This window comes from Manacus candei, unplaced genomic scaffold, assembly GCF_025592945.1.
Source record: "Manacus candei isolate 608988 ecotype Guabito, Panama unplaced genomic scaffold, ASM2559294v1 h1tg000022l, whole genome shotgun sequence".
Classification (NCBI taxonomy): Eukaryota; Metazoa; Chordata; class Aves; order Passeriformes; family Pipridae; genus Manacus; species Manacus candei.
The window spans coordinates 6,504,792-6,522,035 of record NW_026138070.1 but is presented as its reverse complement, the minus strand read 5'-3'; the positions used below and the strand labels follow the sequence as shown (position 1 = coordinate 6,522,035).

The 17,244-nt window shown below is 57.9% G+C and overlaps 1 protein-coding gene and 1 long non-coding RNA gene across 2 annotated transcripts; both read right to left on the bottom strand.

Annotated features, from left to right (window-relative positions):
* Positions 1 to 4,869: 4,869 nt before the first annotated feature.
* LOC127470595 (E3 ubiquitin-protein ligase TRIM62) lies at positions 4,870 to 16,368 on the bottom strand. Its single transcript, XM_051786276.1, has 6 exons — positions 16,233 to 16,368; positions 13,519 to 13,928; positions 10,734 to 10,829; positions 7,450 to 7,706; positions 6,339 to 6,454; positions 4,870 to 5,535 (listed from the first exon to the last, which is right to left on the bottom strand). The coding sequence occupies exons 2-6, from the start codon at positions 13,924 to 13,926 to the stop codon at positions 4,985 to 4,987; spliced, it is 1,428 nt and encodes a 475-aa protein (XP_051642236.1). The 5' UTR covers positions 13,927 to 13,928; positions 16,233 to 16,368; the 3' UTR covers positions 4,870 to 4,984.
* Positions 7,800 to 10,707, bottom strand: LOC127470596 (uncharacterized). Its single transcript, XR_007904336.1, has 3 exons — positions 9,120 to 10,707; positions 8,231 to 8,253; positions 7,800 to 7,873 (listed from the first exon to the last, which is right to left on the bottom strand). It is a non-coding gene; the product is annotated as an uncharacterized LOC127470596 (long non-coding RNA).
* Positions 16,369 to 17,244: the final 876 nt, after the last annotated feature.

Genomic DNA, 17,244 nt, shown 5'->3' with positions numbered 1-17,244 from the left:
AGCCCCCCCCAGCCCCCTCACAGCCCCCCGGTGCCCCCTGACAACCGCAGCCCACCCCAGCCCCCTCACAGCCCCCCGGTCCCCCCAAATCCCCTCCGAGCCCCCCCAGCTCTCCGGTACCGGCGGGGCCGCTCCCGGGGCAAGATGGCGGCGGGGCCCCTCCCGCCGCTCGGCGATCGATTGCCCGCCCTGCGCGCGCGCGCCGGGAGGGGCGGGGACAGCGCCCCCTGGCGGAGAGAGCGGAACTGCGGGGGAGCCGCTGCCGGCGGGGACGGCGGAGAGCGGAGTGATACAGGGGAGTGACAGGGTCTGATAGCGGAGTGATACAGGGGAGTGATAGAAAGGTGTGATAGATCGGTGTGACAGGGTGTGATAGAGCGGGGTGATAGAGACAGCGGTGTGATAGTGGAGGGACACAGGGGAGTGATAGAGGGGTGTGATAGAGGGGTGTGATTGATAGAGCGGTGTGATAGAGCGGGGTGCTACAGGGGTGTGATAGAGCGGGGTGATAGAGCGGTGTGACACGGAGGTGAGATAGACACAAGGGTGTGACACAGGGGTGTGACACGGGGGTGTGATAGTGGTGTGATAGAGCGGAGTGATAGGGGTGTGATAGAACGGAGGGATAGCGTTTGATAGAGCGGTGTGATAGGGGTGTGATAGAGCGGTGTGATAGAGCGGTGTGACAGCGGTGTGATAGCAGAGTGACGGGTGTGACACAGGGGTGTGATAGAGCGGTGCGATAGGGGTGTGATAGGGGTGTGGCACGGGTGTGATAGTGGACTGACAGCGGAGTGACAAAGGGGTGTGATAGTGATGTGATAGCGTGTGATAGAGCGGTGTGATAGAGCGGTGTGATAGACACAGCGGTGTGATAGGGGTGTGATAGTGGAGTGTGACAGCGGAGTGACAGGGGTGTGACAGAGTGGTGTGATAGTGGAGTGACAGCGGAGTGACAGAGCGGTGTGACAGACACAGTGGAGTGACAGGGGTGTGACACAGGGGTGTGACAGGGGTTTGATAGAGCGGTGTGATAGTGGTGTGATAGCTGAGTGACAGTTGAGTGACACAGGGGTGTGACACAGCAGTGTGACAGGGGTGTGACAGCGTGTGATAGAGCAGTGTGATAGAGCAGTGTGATAGAGCAGTGTGACAGTGGTGTGACAGACACAGAGGTGTGACAGCGTGTGACAGCAGAGTGATAGAGCGGTGTGATAGGGGTGTGACAGGGGTGTGAGAGGGGTCTGATAGAGTGGTGTGACAGCGGTGTGACACAATTGTGACACAGGGGTGTGACAGGGGTGTGACAGGGGTGTGATAGAGCAGTGTGACAGTGTGTGACAGCGGTGTAACAGGGGTGTGACACAGCGGTGTGATACAGGTGTGACAGGGGTGTGACACAGCAGTGACCCCAGTGCCCTATAGACACACTGACCCTATAGCCCCAGGAACCCCAGTGTGGCCCCAGTGCCCCCCAGCCCCCTCCCCTCTGTCCCCACTTACCCTACAGCCCCACAGCGCTGGGATATCCCACCCCTCCTACATCACCCCCCTACAGCCCCCCTCACATATATCCCTATATATCCCTTCCCCTAGAGCCCACCCCCCATATCACTGCCCTATATATCACTACCCATGTGGCCCCCCACACTGCACAGCCCCCCCATATCACCCCACACACGGCCCACCCCCTATATATCCTCCCCCATATACCTCACCCCCTATATAGTTCACCCCCATATATCCCCTCCCCTGCACAGCCCACCCCATACATCCCTCCATACAGCCCATCCCCTGTATAGCTGACCCCACACATCTCCCCCATTATACCACACCTATATATTCCATCCCCTACACATCAGCCCCCTATATAACACCCCTGGTTACAGCCCACTCTCTATCTCCCCCAGGTACCAAAACCCCTATATAGCCCAGTCCCTATACATTATACCTCCTATAGCCCAACCCCTATATATCACACCCTCTGCATATCACACCCCCTATATATCACCCCCCCCACATAACCCCCATATACCATAACCCCTGTACAGCCCAGCCCCTATACATCACCCCCCCATACACCAGACCTCCAGACAGACCCACTCCATACAGCCCACCCTTATATATCACCCCTGTACAGCCCATCCCCTGCATAGCTCACCCCCACATATCTCCCCATTATACCCCTTATGGCACATCCCCTATATAGCCCACCCCCTACACATCATAGCCCCCATAGCCCACCCCTAGATATAACCCCCCCACACCATAACCCCTATATAGCCCAGCACCTACATCCTATATATCACACCCCTATATACCACATCCCCTGTATATCACACCCCCTGGATAGACTTACCCTATAGAGCTCAACTCTAGATATCACAGTCCCTGCACAGATCACCCTCTGTATCTCACACCCCCGTGTAGATCACATCTCCTACACATCACACCCCTATATATCACATCCCCTTACGTACATCCCTCATATATCACACTCCTATAGATAACGTCCCCTATAGACCAGATCCCCTGAACAGACTTACCCTATAGAGCCCACCTCTACATATCACAGTCCCTGAATAGATCACCCCCTATCTCACACCCCTATATCTCACACCCCTATATATCACACCCCTATACACCACATCTCCTTATATATCACACCCCTTATGTACAACCTCTGCATATCACATCCCTATATATCAGATATCCCCGGCTAGACTTACCCTATAGAGCCCACCTCTACATATCACACTCCCTGTATAGATCACCCCCTATATCTCACCCTCCTATATCTCACATCCCCTATACATCACACCCCTTATACATCACATATCCTATGCATCAAACTCCCTACATATCACCCCCCTTCTATACAACCTCTCTATATCACACCCCTATATATCAGATCCCCTGGACAGACTTACCCTATAGAGCCCACCTCTATATGTCACACTCCCTGTATAAATCACCTCCTATTTATCACATCCCTATATAACACATCCCTTATATATTGCACTGCTTATATACATCCCTTATATATCACATGGCTATATGTCACATCCCCTATACACCACACCCCTCTATATCAGCCCCCCCGGACAGACCCACCCTATAGAGCCCACCCTCTACATATCACACCCTCTGTGCAGCCCACCCCCTATAGATCCCCAGACAATCCCCCAGGGCCCCCAACCAGCCCCACAGGGCCCCGAGCCCTGCACAGACCCTACAGGGGTAGAGGGACCCCTATATGGGCACAGAAGCCTACACAGATACAGGGAACCTACATGGATATAGGAAACCCTATATGGATACACAGAACCCTACATGGATATAGGGAACCCTACATGGATCCATAGAACCCTACATGGATATAGGGAATCCTACAGGGACCCCCTACATGGATACAGGGAACCTACATGGATATAGGGAACCCTATATGGATACACAGAACCCTACATGGATACAGGGAACCCTCTATGGATCCATAGAACCCTACATGGATATGGGGAATCCTGCAGGGAACCTACATGGATCCATAGAACCCTACATGGATATAGGGAATCCTACAGGGAACCCTCCATGGATCCATAGAACCCTACATGGATATAGGGAATCCTGCAGGGACCCCTACATGGATACAGGGAACCTACATGGATATAGGGAATCCTGCAGGGACCCCTACATGGATACAGGGAACCTACATGGATATAGGGAACCCTCTATGGATACATAGAACCCTACATGGATATAGGGAACCCTACATAGATACAGGGAACCTACATGGATATAGGGAACCCTACATGGATCCACAGAACCCTACATGGATATAGGGAATCCTACAGGGATCCCTACATGGATACAGGGAACCTACATGGATATAGGGAACCCTACATGGATACAGGGAACCTACATGGATATAGGGACCCCTACACACACATATATATATACATGGATACCCTATATGGATACAGGGAAGCCTACATGAATCCAAGGACCCTACATGGAGCCCTACACAGACCTGCCCCTGTCCCCATCCCAGGACAGCCTGTCCCAGGCTGGCACGGCACACATGGCACAGCTGGCATGGCTCAGGACACACGACATGGCCACTCCCAGCAGGGTGTGGCACCCACAGCACCCCATGGTGTCCCTTCTCACAGGGACAGACCCCCGGCACAGCACCCCATGGTGTCCCTTCATACAGGGACAGACCCCCGGCACAGCACCCCATGGTGTCCCTTCATACAGGGACAGACCCCCGGCACAGCACCCCATGGTGCATCACTCCCGCCATGGCACCCCCTGGTGCCCCTCAACACAGCGAGACACCCCCAGAATGACACCCCACGGTGCCCCCAGTCCTGTCACACCATCCCCACGATGCCCCCCCGCACAGAGAGACCCCCAGCACAGCACCCCACAGTGTGGGACCCCTGCCATGGCACCCCGTGGTGTCCCTTAATACAGTGAGAGACCCCCAGCATGGCCCCCCATAGTGCCCCCAGCCCTGCCGTGGCACCCCCTGGTGCCCCCCAGCACAGTGAGAGACCCCCAGAATGACCCCCATGGTGCCCCCAGCCCTGCCATGGTACCCCATGGTGTCCCTTAATACAGTGAGAGACCCCCAGAATGACCCCCATGGTGCCCCCAGCCCTGCCGTGGCACCCCCTGGTGCCCCCCAGCACAGTGAGAGACCCCCAGAATGACCCCCCATGGTGCCCCAGCCCTGCTGTGGCACCCCTGGTGCCCCCCAGCACAGTGAGAGACCCCCAGCACGGCCCCCCATGGTGCCCCCACCCCCTCCACGGCCCCCCCCCGGTGCCCCACCCCGGTCCCTCCACCGCCTCCCTTCTCTCCAAATCCTTTATTGCCACATCCCAGCCCCCACACCGGGATTCCCTGGAAGCGCAGGCCCTGCCCCGTGCCAGGCCCAGTCCCGGGGCGGCCCCGGGGCCCCCCGGCCCCCCGCGGTCCCTCAGATGCGGACGGTGTTGATGCGCAGCGGCTGCACGTTCTTGCCGTTGGCGTGGCTCTGCCCGGGGCTGAAGTAGGAGCAGAGCTTCCCGGGAAACCTCTCCCGGAAGGTGTAGAGCCAGGACATGTCGTCGGCGTTGTAGAAGATGAGCAGCCCCTTGTCGTAGTCCAGGAAGACGCCCACCTTCTCCAGCTTGCCCTTGACGTTGAGCCGCGTCCAGGGCTCGGTGCAGGCGCTGTACTGGTTGCCGTCGTGCATCACGATGCAGTAGAAGCCGCGGCTGGGCAGGATCTGGATGCTGCCCTTGCGGCTCACGGCCTCGTGAGCCAGGCCCAGCACCCACTGGGTCTTCTCGGACACCACCACCTCCCAGTAGTGCACGCCGGCGCCGAAGGCCTGCGCGCCCAGCACCGACACCTCCACGTCGAAGCGCTTGGGCGAGTCCTGCAGCGGCTGCGGGTGCAGGTTCCCGTAGGCCACGATGGTGCAGTCGTCCGACAGGATGAGCCGGTGGTGGGCAGTGCCCGGGTCCAGGGTCAGCGCGGCGGGCACTGCGGGGCCAGGGGAACGGGGTGAGCGCGGCCGGCCCTGCCCGGACGGCGCGGAGACCACGGCAGGTTATGGGGGCTGCCACCCCTCAGACCCCTCAGAGGTGTGTCACTGGCCCTCCCCGGTGTGTCCCCATCCCTCACCAGTGACATCCTCATCCCTCACCGGTGTGTCCTTGTCCCTCACTTGTGTGTCCCCATCCCTCCCCAGAGGCATCCCCAACCCTCGCTGGTGTGTCCCCACCCCTTACTGGTGACATTCCCACCCCCATCCCTCCCTGCTGTGTCCCTATCCCTCATGAGTGATGCCCCTGTCCCTCACTGGTGTGCCCCTGTCCCTCACTGGTGACATTCCCACGCCCATCCCTCACTTGTGTGTCCCCATCCCTCACCAGAGACATCCCCATCCCTCCCTGGTGTGCCCCTGTCCCTCGCTGGTGACATTCCCATTCTCATCCCTCTCTAATGTGTCCCCAGCCCTCATTGGTGTCCTTCACTGGTGTGTCCCTGTTCCTCACTGGTGACATTCCCATCCCCATCTCTCACTGGTATGTCCCCATCCCTCTCTAGTGTGCCCCTGTCCCTCACCACTGACATCCCCATCCCTCTCCAGTATGTCCCTGTCCCTCACTGGTGTGCCCCTGTCCCTCACCACTGACATTCCCCTCCAAATCCCTCCCTGGTGTGTCCCTGTCCCTCCCTAGTGTGTCCCCATCCCTCCCTGGTGACATTCCCATTCCCATCCCTCATTTCCATTCCTCCCTGCCCCGTGCCACCCTCTTCCCCACTCCCTGCCATGCCCTCACCGGGATGGATGTCCTGGAAGAGGGATTTCCAGATGGTGAACTGCAGGGGGCCCATGTACTTGGAGGTGGGGAAATCCTCGTACGTCAGGTTGGTCTCGTGGATCTTCCCCTTCAACCTGCGCGGCACAGACGGTGACACCGGTGACAGCAGTGACCCCAGTGACCCCAGTGTGGCACCAGTGACCCCAGTGTGGCACCAGTGACACCAGTGACCCCAGTGTGGCACCAGTGTGACCCCAGTGACACATCAGTGACCCCAGTGTGACCCCAGTGTGACACCAGTGCCACCAGTGACAGCAGTGTGACCCCAGTGACACATCAGTGACACCAGTGTGACCCCAGTGACATCAGTGACACCAGTGTGACCCCAGTGACACCAGTGTGACCCCAGTGTGACCCTAGTGACATCAGCGTGACCTCACTGACATCAGTGACACCACTGACCCCAGTGACCCTAGTGTGACCCCAGTGTGACCCCAGTGTGACCCTAGTGACATCAGCGTGACCTCACTGACATCATTGACACCAGTGACACCAGTGACCCCAGTGTGACCCAGTGACACCAGTGACAGCAGTGACCCCAGTGTGACACCAGCATGACACTACTGACCCCAGTGACCCTACTGACCTCACTGACATATCATGGAATCATAGAATCACAGAATCAGCTGGGTTGGAAGGGACCTCTGAGATCATCAAGTCCAACCCTTGATCCAACCCCGCTGTGGTTCCCAGCCCATGGCACTGATGCCACATCCAGTCTCTGCTTAAAAACCTCCAGGGACGGAGAATCCCCCACTTCCCTGGGCAGCCCATTCCAATGGCTGAGCACCCCCTCTGGAAAGAAATTCTTTCTAATGTCTAACCTAAACCTCCCCTGGCACAGCTGAAGACCCAGCCCTCTTGTCTTGCTGATGGTTGCCTGGGAAAAGAGACCAACCCCCCCCTGGCTCCCCCCTCCTGTCAGGGAGTTGCAGAGAGTCAGGAGGTCTCCCCTGAGCCTCCTCTTCTCCAGGCTGAGCCCCCCCAGCTCCCCCAGCCTCTCCTCACAGGACCTGTGCTTGAGTCCCTCCCCCACCAGCGACCCCAGTGACCCCCCCCCAGCGCCCACCTCTCGGACAGGGAGGCCACTCCGGCCAGGAAGACGTGTTTGTCGGCCTCAGCCAGGCGCTCCTGCAGGATCTGGGTGCCCTCCTGCACCTTGCGCAGCTGGTGGCTGTAGCGCTGGATCTTGTGCTCGATGTCCGAGAGCGTCCGCGCCGTGTCGGCCTCCAGCTCCTCCAGCATGGCCTTCTGCCGCTCCCGCAGCAGCCGGTGCAGCCGCTCGAACGCCTCCCCGATGGTCACCCGCAGGCTCTTGGCTGACGACTGCGGGGGCAGGCGGCGTTACCGGGGGCCACGGGCTAATTAGCCCTAATTAGCGCTAAGAGAACCCTGAAAGAACCTCCCAAAGAACCCTGAGAAACCGTAGAAGAACCCCTGGAAGAACCCTGCGAAGAACCCTAAGACCACCCTAAAAGAACCTCCTAAAGAACCTCCCGAAGAACCTCCTAAAGAACCTCCCAAAGAACCCTAAGAAACCATAGAAGAACCTCTGGAATAACCCTAACAGAACCCTAACAGAACCCTGAAAGAACCTCCTAAAGAACCTCCCGAAGAACCTCCTAAAGAACCTCCCAAAGAACCCTAAGAAACCATAGAAGAACCCCTGGAAGAACCCTGTGAAGAACCCTAAAAGAACTTCCTAAAGAACCTCCCAAAGAACCTCCCAAAGAACCTCCCAAAGAACCTCCCAAAGAACCCTAACAGAACCCTGAAAGAACCTCCTGAAGAACCTCCCCAAGAACCCTGAGAAACCATAAAAGAACCCCTGGAAGAACCCTGCGAAGAACCCTAAAAGAACCTCCCAAAGAACCTCCCAAAGAACCCTAAGAAACCATAAAAGAACCTCTGGAATAACCCTAACAGAACCCTAAAAGAACCTCCTAAAGAACCCTGAGAAACCATAGAAGAACCCCTGGAAGAACCCTGTGAAGAACCCTAAAAGAACTTCCTAAAGAACCTCCCAAAGGACCTCCTAAAGAACCTCCCAAAGAACCTCCCAAAGAACCCTAAGAAACCATAAAAGAACCCCTGGAAGAACCCTGCAAAAAACCCTAACAGAACCCTGAAAGAACCTGGCAAGGAACCCTAAGACCACCCTAAAAGAACCTTGAAAAGAACCCTAAAAGAACCTCCCCAAGGACCCTGAAAGAACCTCCTAAGGAACCTGGCAAAGAACCCTAAGACCACCCTAAAAGAACCTTGAAAAGAACCCTAAAAGAACCTCCCCAAGGACCCCAAAAGCCCCTCCTGCCGCTCCCAGTGCAGCCGCTCAAACGCCTCCCCGACGGTCACCTGCAGGTTCTTGGCTGACAACTTGGGGGGCAAATGGGGCCACAGGCTCCCAAAGAACCCTCAGAGAACCTGAAAAGAACCTCCCAAAGAACCTCCCCAAGGAACCTAAAAAAAAACCCTAAAAGAAGCCTGAAAGAACTTCCCAAAGAACCTTGAAAAGAGAACCCTGAAAGGACCTGGCAAAGAACCCAGCAAAGAACCCTAAGAAACCTTAAAAGAACCTCCTGAAGAACCTTGCAAAGAACCCCAAGACCACCCTAAAAGAACCTCCCAAGGAACATTAAAAGAACCTCCCCAAGAAACCTAAAAGAACCTCGAAAGAACTTCCCAAAGAAAACCTTGAAAAGAACCCTAAAACAACCCTAAAAGAACCTCCTACAGAACCTCCCAAAGAAGCCTGAGAGAACCTCCCTCAGAAGACTAAAAGAACCTCATAAGAATGCCTAAAAGAACTCTCAGAGAACCTCTAAAAACCCCTTAAAGAACTCTTAAAGGACCTCTAAAAAGCCCTAAAAGAACCTCCTGAAGAACCTTGCAAAGAACCCTAAGACAACCTTAAAAGAACCTCCCCAAGGAAGCTAAAAGACACTCTAAAAAACCCCTAAAAGAACCCTGAAAGAACTTCCAAAGAACCTTGAAAAGAAGCCTGAGAGAACCCTGAAATAACCTGGCAAAGAACCTCAAGACAACCCTAAAAAAACCTTCAAAAGAACCCTAAGACAACACTAAAAGAATCCCCCCAAAGAACCCTAAGAAACCCTAAAGAATCTCTTGAAAAACCTGGCAAAGAACCCTAAGACCACCCTAAAAGAACCTCCCCAGAAACCTAAAAGACCTCTAAAAAGACCCTAAAAGAATCTTGAAAGAAATTCCCAAAGAACCTTGAACCTTAAGAGAACCCTGAAGGAACTTGGCAAAGAACCCTAAGAGAATCCTAAAAGAACCTGAAGAGAACCCCCCTCAGGAGACTAAAAGAACCTCAAAAGAACCTCAGAAAAAAACCCTAAAAGAAGTCTGAAAGAACCTCCCCCCAAAAAAAAAAAACCCTGAAAAAATCTCCCCAAACAACTTTAAAGAACTCTAAAAGAATCCTTAAAAAACTTCTAAAAAGATCCTTTAAAAAACCTAAAAGAACCCTGAAAGAACCTCCAAAAAAACTTAAAAGAACTCTTAAAGGACCTCTAAAAAAACCCTCTAAAAAACCTCAAAATAACCCTAAAAGAACCTCCAAAAAACCCTGAAAAATTCTTAAAGAACCTCTAAAAAAACCCTCTAAAAACCCTAAAAAAACCCTGAAAGGACCTCCAAAAAAACCTTAAAAAATTCTTAAAGAGCCTCTAAAAAGACCCTCTGAAAGAACCCTAAAAGAATCTCCTAAAAATCCTTAAGGAACTCATAAAGGACCTCTAAAAAGACCCTCTAAAAAACCCTAAAAGAACCCTGAAAGAACCTTCCCCCCAAAAAACCTAAAAATCTCTAAAAAGACCCTCTAAAAGCCCTAAAAAATAAATCTCTAAACCCCTCTAATAAACTCTGAAAAAAACCTCAAAACCACCCTAAAAAAAACCCTAAAAAAGAACCCTAAATAACCCCTAAAAAACCCTAAATCCTAAAAAAAACCCCTCCCCAGTCACTGGTGGCGATGGGGAGAAAACTGCCCCTGCCTGGAAGAGCTGAGCGAGGAGATAATTAATGGGGTTAATTAAAAAGGTAAATTAAAAGGACAAAGAAGGAAATCCCAGAGGGCTGAGCAGCCCTGTGGGGGGGATTTTGGGGGCACCACCCCCCACGGGTGGGTTTTGGGGCGCCAGAGAAAGGGAAAAAAGGGGGGGGCAAATCCCTGAAATTATGGGGTTTGGAGCGTTTGGGGGTCCCGGAATCGGGTTGGTCACGGCAGGGGGGTGACCCCAATGGGGGGTTGGGGGGTTTGGAGGGCTGGGGGGCACAGGGGGTGCCAGGGGGGCACAGGGGGGGGGCATAGGGGGTGCCAAGACGTACCTTGGTCTCTGCCAGCTGCCTCTTGAGGAGCTGCAGGGCTTCCGTGTGGCCGCGCTCGCTCTCCTGCAGCCCCTGGAGCTGCTCCTTCAGCTCCCGCTGGAAGGCAGGGAAGAGGGAATTAGGGAATGACGGGGATCCCACGGGCAGCTGGGGGGGTACAGGGCTCTGGGAGGGATGGACTGGGGGGGCCTGCCCAGGGAAGGGGGCACAGGGAATGGGTGAGGGGGGTCCTGCCTGAGGGGCAGCTCAGCAGGTCCTTAGGGGGGGGTTTGGGGTGCCCAAGGACTCCTGGGGGGAGCGAGGGGAGGGAGGGAGGGAGGGAGGGGTGGATGGATGGATGGATGGATGGATGGATGGATGGATGGATGGATGGATAGGTGAAGGGATGGATGGCTGGAGGGAGTGAGGGAGGGATGGGTGGAGGGAGGAAGGGATGGAGGGATGGGTGGATGGAGAGATGGATGGAGGCAGGGATGGATGGACAGATGGACGGATGGATGGATGGATGGAGGCAGGGATGGATGGATGGGTGAAGAGATGGATGGCTGGAGGGAGTGAGGGAGGGAGGGATGGGTGGAGGGCTGGGTGGATGGATGGATGGACGGATGGATGGATGGATGGAGGTAGGGATGGATGGATAGGTGAAGGGATGGATGGCTGGAGGGAGTGAGGGAGGGATGGGTGGAGGGAGGAAGGGATGGAGGGATGGGTGGATGGAGAGATGGATGGAGGCAGGGATGGATGGACAGATGGACGGATGGATAGATGGATGGAGGCAGGGATGGATGGATGGGTGAAGAGATGGATGGCTGGAGGGAGTGAGGGAGGGATGGAGGGATGGGTGGACAGATGGATGGATAGATGGACGGATGGATGGATGGAGAGATGGATGAAGGGATGGATGGATGGAGGAAGGGATGGATGGATGGATGGAGGAAGGGATGGATGGCTGGAGGGAGTGAGGGAGGAATGGGTGGAGGGCTGGAGGGCTGGATGGATGGAGGGAGGGAGGGATGGATGGACAGATGAAGGGATGGATGGCTGGAGAGAGTGATGGAGGGATGGAGGGATAGGTGGATGGAGGGATGGAGGGATAGGTGGATGGAGGGATGGAGGGATAGGTGGATGGAGGGATGGACAGATGGATGGACGGATGGATAGATGGATGGAGGAAGGGATGGATGGATGGGTGAAGGGATGGATGGAGGGAGGGAGGGAGAGAAGGGAGAAGGGAGGGATGGAGGGAGGAAGGGAGGGGGGTAGTGAGAGGGAGACAGGAGGGAGGGATGGTATGATGAATGAATGGGTGAGTGGAGGGGTGGATGGAGGAGGGGAGGAAGGGAGAGGGGGGTGAAGGGCACAGGGCTGACCCCAATGGGGACAAAAGGGACAGACAGACACGAGGGGGGCACAGAGCTGGCTCTGACGGGGACAGGAGGGAGGAGGGACAGACAGATGGTTGGACAAGAGGAAGGCTGACCCTGACAGGGAAAAGAAGGGGTGTAGGGACACAGGGACAGGAGGAAGCCCCTGGACTGACCCCACAGCTTCAGGAGGGACACAAGGACAGAGGGACAGGCACCAGTACCAAGGGGAGAGGGACCAGCCAGGCAAAGTAGCCCCAAGGAGCCACTTGGAGCAGGGAATCTCACCCAGACTGACCCTCCACGACCCACCTGCAGCTCAACCACAACCCTGCACCTCTTCCACCATGGCCCACCTGCAGCTCCCTCATGGACTGACCTTCCACAACTCACCTGCAGCTCCTCAACCATCAACCACAACCCCCTGCAACTCCTCAACCACAACCCACCTGCAGCTCCACCACAACCCACCCACCTGCAGCTCCTCAACCACAACCCACCTGCAGCTCCCTCATGGACTGACACACAACCCACTTGCAGCTCCTCAACCACGACCCACCTCAGCCAAAACCCACCTGCAGCTCCCTCATGGACTGACCCTCCACAACCCACTTGCAGCTCCTCAACCATGACCCACCTCAACTAAAACCCACCTGCAGCTCCTCATCTCCAGCTCCTCAACCACAACCCACCTGCCTGACCCTCCACAGTCCAACTGCAGCTCCTCATCTCCAGCTCCTCAACCACAACCCACCTGCAGCTCCCTCGTGGACTGACCCACAACCCACTTGCAGCTCCTCAACCATGACCCACCTCAACCAAAACCCACCTGCAGTTTCTCATCTGCAGCTCCTCAACCACAACCCACCTGCAGCTCCCCCATGGCCTGACCCTCCATGACCCACCTGCAGCTTCTCATCTCCAGCTCCTCAACCATGACGCAGCTCAACCAAAACTCACCTGCAGCTCCTCACCTGCAGCTCCTCAACCACAACCCACCTGTAGCTCCCCCATGGCCTGACCCTCCACAGTCCAACTGCAGCTCCTCATCTGCAGCTCCTCAACCATGACCCACCTCAACTACAACCCACCTGCAGCTCCCTCATGGACTGACCCTCCACAACCCACCTGCAGCTCCTCATCTCCAGCTCCTCAACCATGACCCACCTCAGCCAAAACTCACCTGCAGCTCCTCAACCACAACCCACCTGTAGCTCCCTCATGGACTGACCCTCCACGACCCACCTGCAGCTCGTTGACCATGACCCGTCTCAGCCAAAACTCACCTGCAGCTCCTCATCTCCAGCTCCTCAACCACAACCCACCTGCCTGACCCTCCACAGTCCACCTGCAGCTCCTCATCTCCAGCTCCTCATCACCCCCCCCGGCAGCTCCCGGCCCGCAGCCCCCCCAGGCCCCACCTGCAGCTCCTCGAAGGCGTCGTCCACGTTGGTGACCTGGTGCTGCTCGTGCACGGCAGGCTCGTCGCAGAAGAAGCAGACGACGGCGCGGTCGGTGAGGCAGAAGAGCTTGACCTTCTCGTGGTCCTTGCAGGGGAAGGGGCTGCGCTGGGCGCCCAGGATGGCGTCCAGGGGGAAGGCGCTGTAGCGCTCCACGATGTTGGCCAGCTTGAGGCTGGGCGCCAGCGTGGGCTCGGCGAAGGTGCGGCGGCACTCGGGGCAGTCGCGGGTGCCCTGCGGCTCCTGGCGCAGCCAGTGCTCGGTGATGCAGCGGCGGCAGAAGTAGTGCTCGCAGCCCAGGCACACCGGGTCCTGGTAGATGCTCAGGCAGATGGAGCACAGCAGCTCGTCCTTCAGGCTGCACGCCATGGCTGAGAGGGGACAGAGAGGGGAGGGGAGAGGGTCAGAGGGGAGGGGAGAGGGTCGGAGGGGAGTGGGGGGAATTGGGGGATGAGAGAGAGGGGGGAAGAGAGGGGAATGGGGGAAAGCTCATCCTTCAGGCTGCATGACATGAGTGAGAGGGGACAGAGTCAGAGGGGAGGGGAGAGGGTAAGAGGGGAAGGGAGAGGGTCGGAGGGGAGTGGGGTAATGAGGGGATGAAAGAGAGGGGGGGAAGAGAGGGGAATGGGGAAAAGCTCATCCTTCAGGCTGCACATCATGGCTGAGAGGGGAGAGGGTCAGAGGGGAGGGGAGAGGGTCAGAGGGGAGGGGTAGAGTGGGGAATGGGGGAGAGCTCATCCTGCAGGCTGCACATCATGGCTGGGGAGGGGAGGGGAGAGGGTCAGAGGGGAGTGGGAGGAATGGGGGGATGGGAGAGAACTTGTCCTTCAGGCTGCACATCATGGCTGGGGAGGGGAGAGGGTCAGAGGGGAATGGGGGAAATGAGGGGATGAGAGAGAGGGGGGAAGAGAGGGGAATGGGGGAAAGCTCATCCTTCAGGCTGCACGCCATGGCTGAGAGGGGAGAGGGGAGGAGAGAGGGTTAGAGGGGAAGGGAGAGGGTCAGAGGGGAGAGGGTCAGAGGGGAGGGGAGAGTGGGGAATGGGGGAGAGCTCATCCTGCAGGCTGCATGGCATGGCTGGGGAGGGGAGGGGAGAGGGTCAGAGAGGAGTGGGGGAAATGGGGACAGTGAGGGAAAGGGGGAAAATGGGGGAGAGGAGGAATGGAGAAATAAGGGGAGAGGGTGAGGGGGGAGAGGGGGGATGGGGGGAGAGATCGTCTTTCAGGTTGCACACCATGGCTGGGGATGGGGGGAGAGGGTGGAGGGGGGGAATGGGGAGAGAGGGAGAGTGGGGTGGAATGGGGGGAGAGGGGGAGTGGGGGGCTTGGGAGGGATGGGGTGAGAGGGGGAACAGGGGAATTGGGGCTGAATGGGGAGAGAGGGGAGAAATAGGGGAGAGAGGAAGTGGGGGGCTGAGGGGGAGTGGAGGGAGAGGGTGAGTGGGGGGTTTGGGGGAAAAGGGTTAGTAGGGGTCTTGGGGGGAAATGAGGGAGAGGGTGGGAATAGGGGGAGAGGGGTGGAATGGGGGGAGAGGGTGAGTGGGGAACTGAGGGGGCAGAGGGTGAATGGGGGGCTTGGGATGGGGGAATAGGGGCAAGGGTGACAGGGAGGGGGAGAGGGAATGGGGGCCATAGGGGGGGAACAGGGGGCAAGGTGGGGGTTGGGATGCGATGGAGGGGTTGCAGTGGGGGTATGGGGGGGTCAGGAGGCGATGGGGGGGCTGGGGGGCTGCCATGAGGGGTCAGGAGGCAATGGGGGGCTTACAAAGGGGGGAATGGGGGGGGTCAGGATGAAATAGGGGGGCTGGAGGACTGCAAAGGGGGTGAATTGGAGGGGCTGGATTTGGGGTGTCAGGGCTGGATTTGGTGTATCGGGGCCAGATTTGGGGTACCGAGGTGAGGCTGGATTTGGGGGATTGCAGCTGGATTTGTGGTGTCAGGTCTGGGTTTGGGGAATAGGCTGGATTTGGGGTGTCAGGTCTGGATTTGGGGATCAGGGCTGGAACTGGGGACCAGGGCTGGATTTGGGATGTCAAGGCTGGATTTAGGGTACTGGGGTGAGGCTGGATTTGGGGTGTCAGGGCTGGATTTGGGATGTCAAGGCTGGATTTGGGGTACTGGGGCGAGGCTGGATTTGGGGTGTCGGGGCGGGATTTAGGGTGCCGGGGTAAGGCTGGATTTGGGGGATCGCAGCTGGATTTGCGGTGTCGGGTCTGGAGCTGGGGCTCAGGGCTGGATTTGGGGTGTCAGGGCCGGATTGGGGGATCGGGACGGGATTTGGGGTACCAGGGTGAGGCCGGACCGGGGGATCGGGACGGGATCTGGGGTTCCAGGGTGAGGCCGGACCGGGGGATCGGGACGGGATTTGGGGTTCCAGGGTGAGGCCGGACCGGGGGATCGGGACGGGATTTGGGGTTCCAGGGTGAGGCCGGACCGGGGGATCGGGACGGGATTTGGGGTTCCAGGGTGAGGCCGGACCGGGGGATCGGGACGGGATTTGGGGTTCCAGGGTGAGGCCGGACCGGGGGATCGGGGCCGTGCCGGCGGCCGGACCGGGGCCCGCGGGTTCGAGCCCGCCCCCCGCTCCCAGTAGGACCCGGGTTCGAGACCGGCCCCCGCCAAGCCCCGTGCGATGCCGCCCCGCGCCTCCTTCTCCGCCGCCGCCGCTGCCCTCACCCGCCGCCGCTCCCGGTGCCGCCGCCGTTCCCGTTCCCGCTCCCGGGGGATCCGCGCTCCCGCCGCCGCCTCAGAGCGGCCCCGCCGCGACGGGCGGGGGGTGTCTGAGCGGGAGGGGGCGCGGCCGCGCGGCACTTCCTGCCCGCCCCCCCCCCCCGCTCCCACAGTGGTCCCGCCCCCGCCCATTGTCCCCCGCGCGGCGCGGCCCGGCCGGCGCCTTCCACCGCCCGCCCGCGGGGGGCGCTTAAAGGGGCCGCGGAGCCTCCGGCCCCGTCCTGCCTGTCCGTCTGTCCGGCCAGCCCGGCGCTGCCTCTGCCCCGCCCCGCCCTCGGGCCTTTCGGCTGTCCCTCTGGCTGTCCCTCCGGCCGTCCCGTTCTCCCCTGTCCAGCCCTCGATCCCTCCATTTGTCCATCTGACTTTTTGTCCCTCTGTCCTTCTGTCCCTCCATTTGTCCAGCCCTCTGGCTGTCCATCCTTCCACCCATCTCTTGGTCCCTCGTCCAGCCATCTCCCCATCCAGGCCTTAATCTCTCCATCCATCCATTTGTCTATCCATCCTATCCCTCTGTCCCTCCATCTGTCCATCGCTCTGTCCATCCATGCATTGATCCCTCTGTCCATCCATCCCTCCCTCCCATTGTCCATCCCTCTGTCTCTCCATATGTCCAACCGTCCCTCCCATTGTCCACCCCCCTGTCCATTTTTCCCTCCCTCTGTACCTCTGTCCTTCCATCCGTCACTCCATCCATCCATCCATCCATCCATCCACATGTCCTTTCCTCCCCTGTCCATCTGTCTCCCCATCCAGCCCTTATGCCCCTTCATCCATTTATTTGTCCATCTGTCCTTCCATCCCTCTGTATCCCCATCCTTCAATCCCTCTGCCCCTCCCTCCCTCCAACCATCCATCAGTCCGTCCCTCCCCCTGTCCATCCCTCTGTCTGTCCCTCCATCTCTCCATCTGTCCATCCCTCTGTCCATCCTTCTGTCCACACATCCCTCAGTCCCCTGTC

Coding starts and splice junctions, on each gene's coding strand:
- LOC127470595 (XM_051786276.1), bottom strand. CDS start 13,926: ATGGCGTGCAGCCTGAAGGACGAGCTGCTGTGCTCCATCTGCCTGAGC. Junction 6,455..7,449: donor GTGGCCTCCCTGTCCGAGAG/GTGGGCGCTGGG, acceptor TGTGCCGCGCAG/GTTGAAGGGGAAGATCCACG. Junction 5,536..6,338: donor CTTCCAGGACATCCATCCCG/GTGAGGGCATGG, acceptor CTGGCCCCGCAG/TGCCCGCCGCGCTGACCCTG.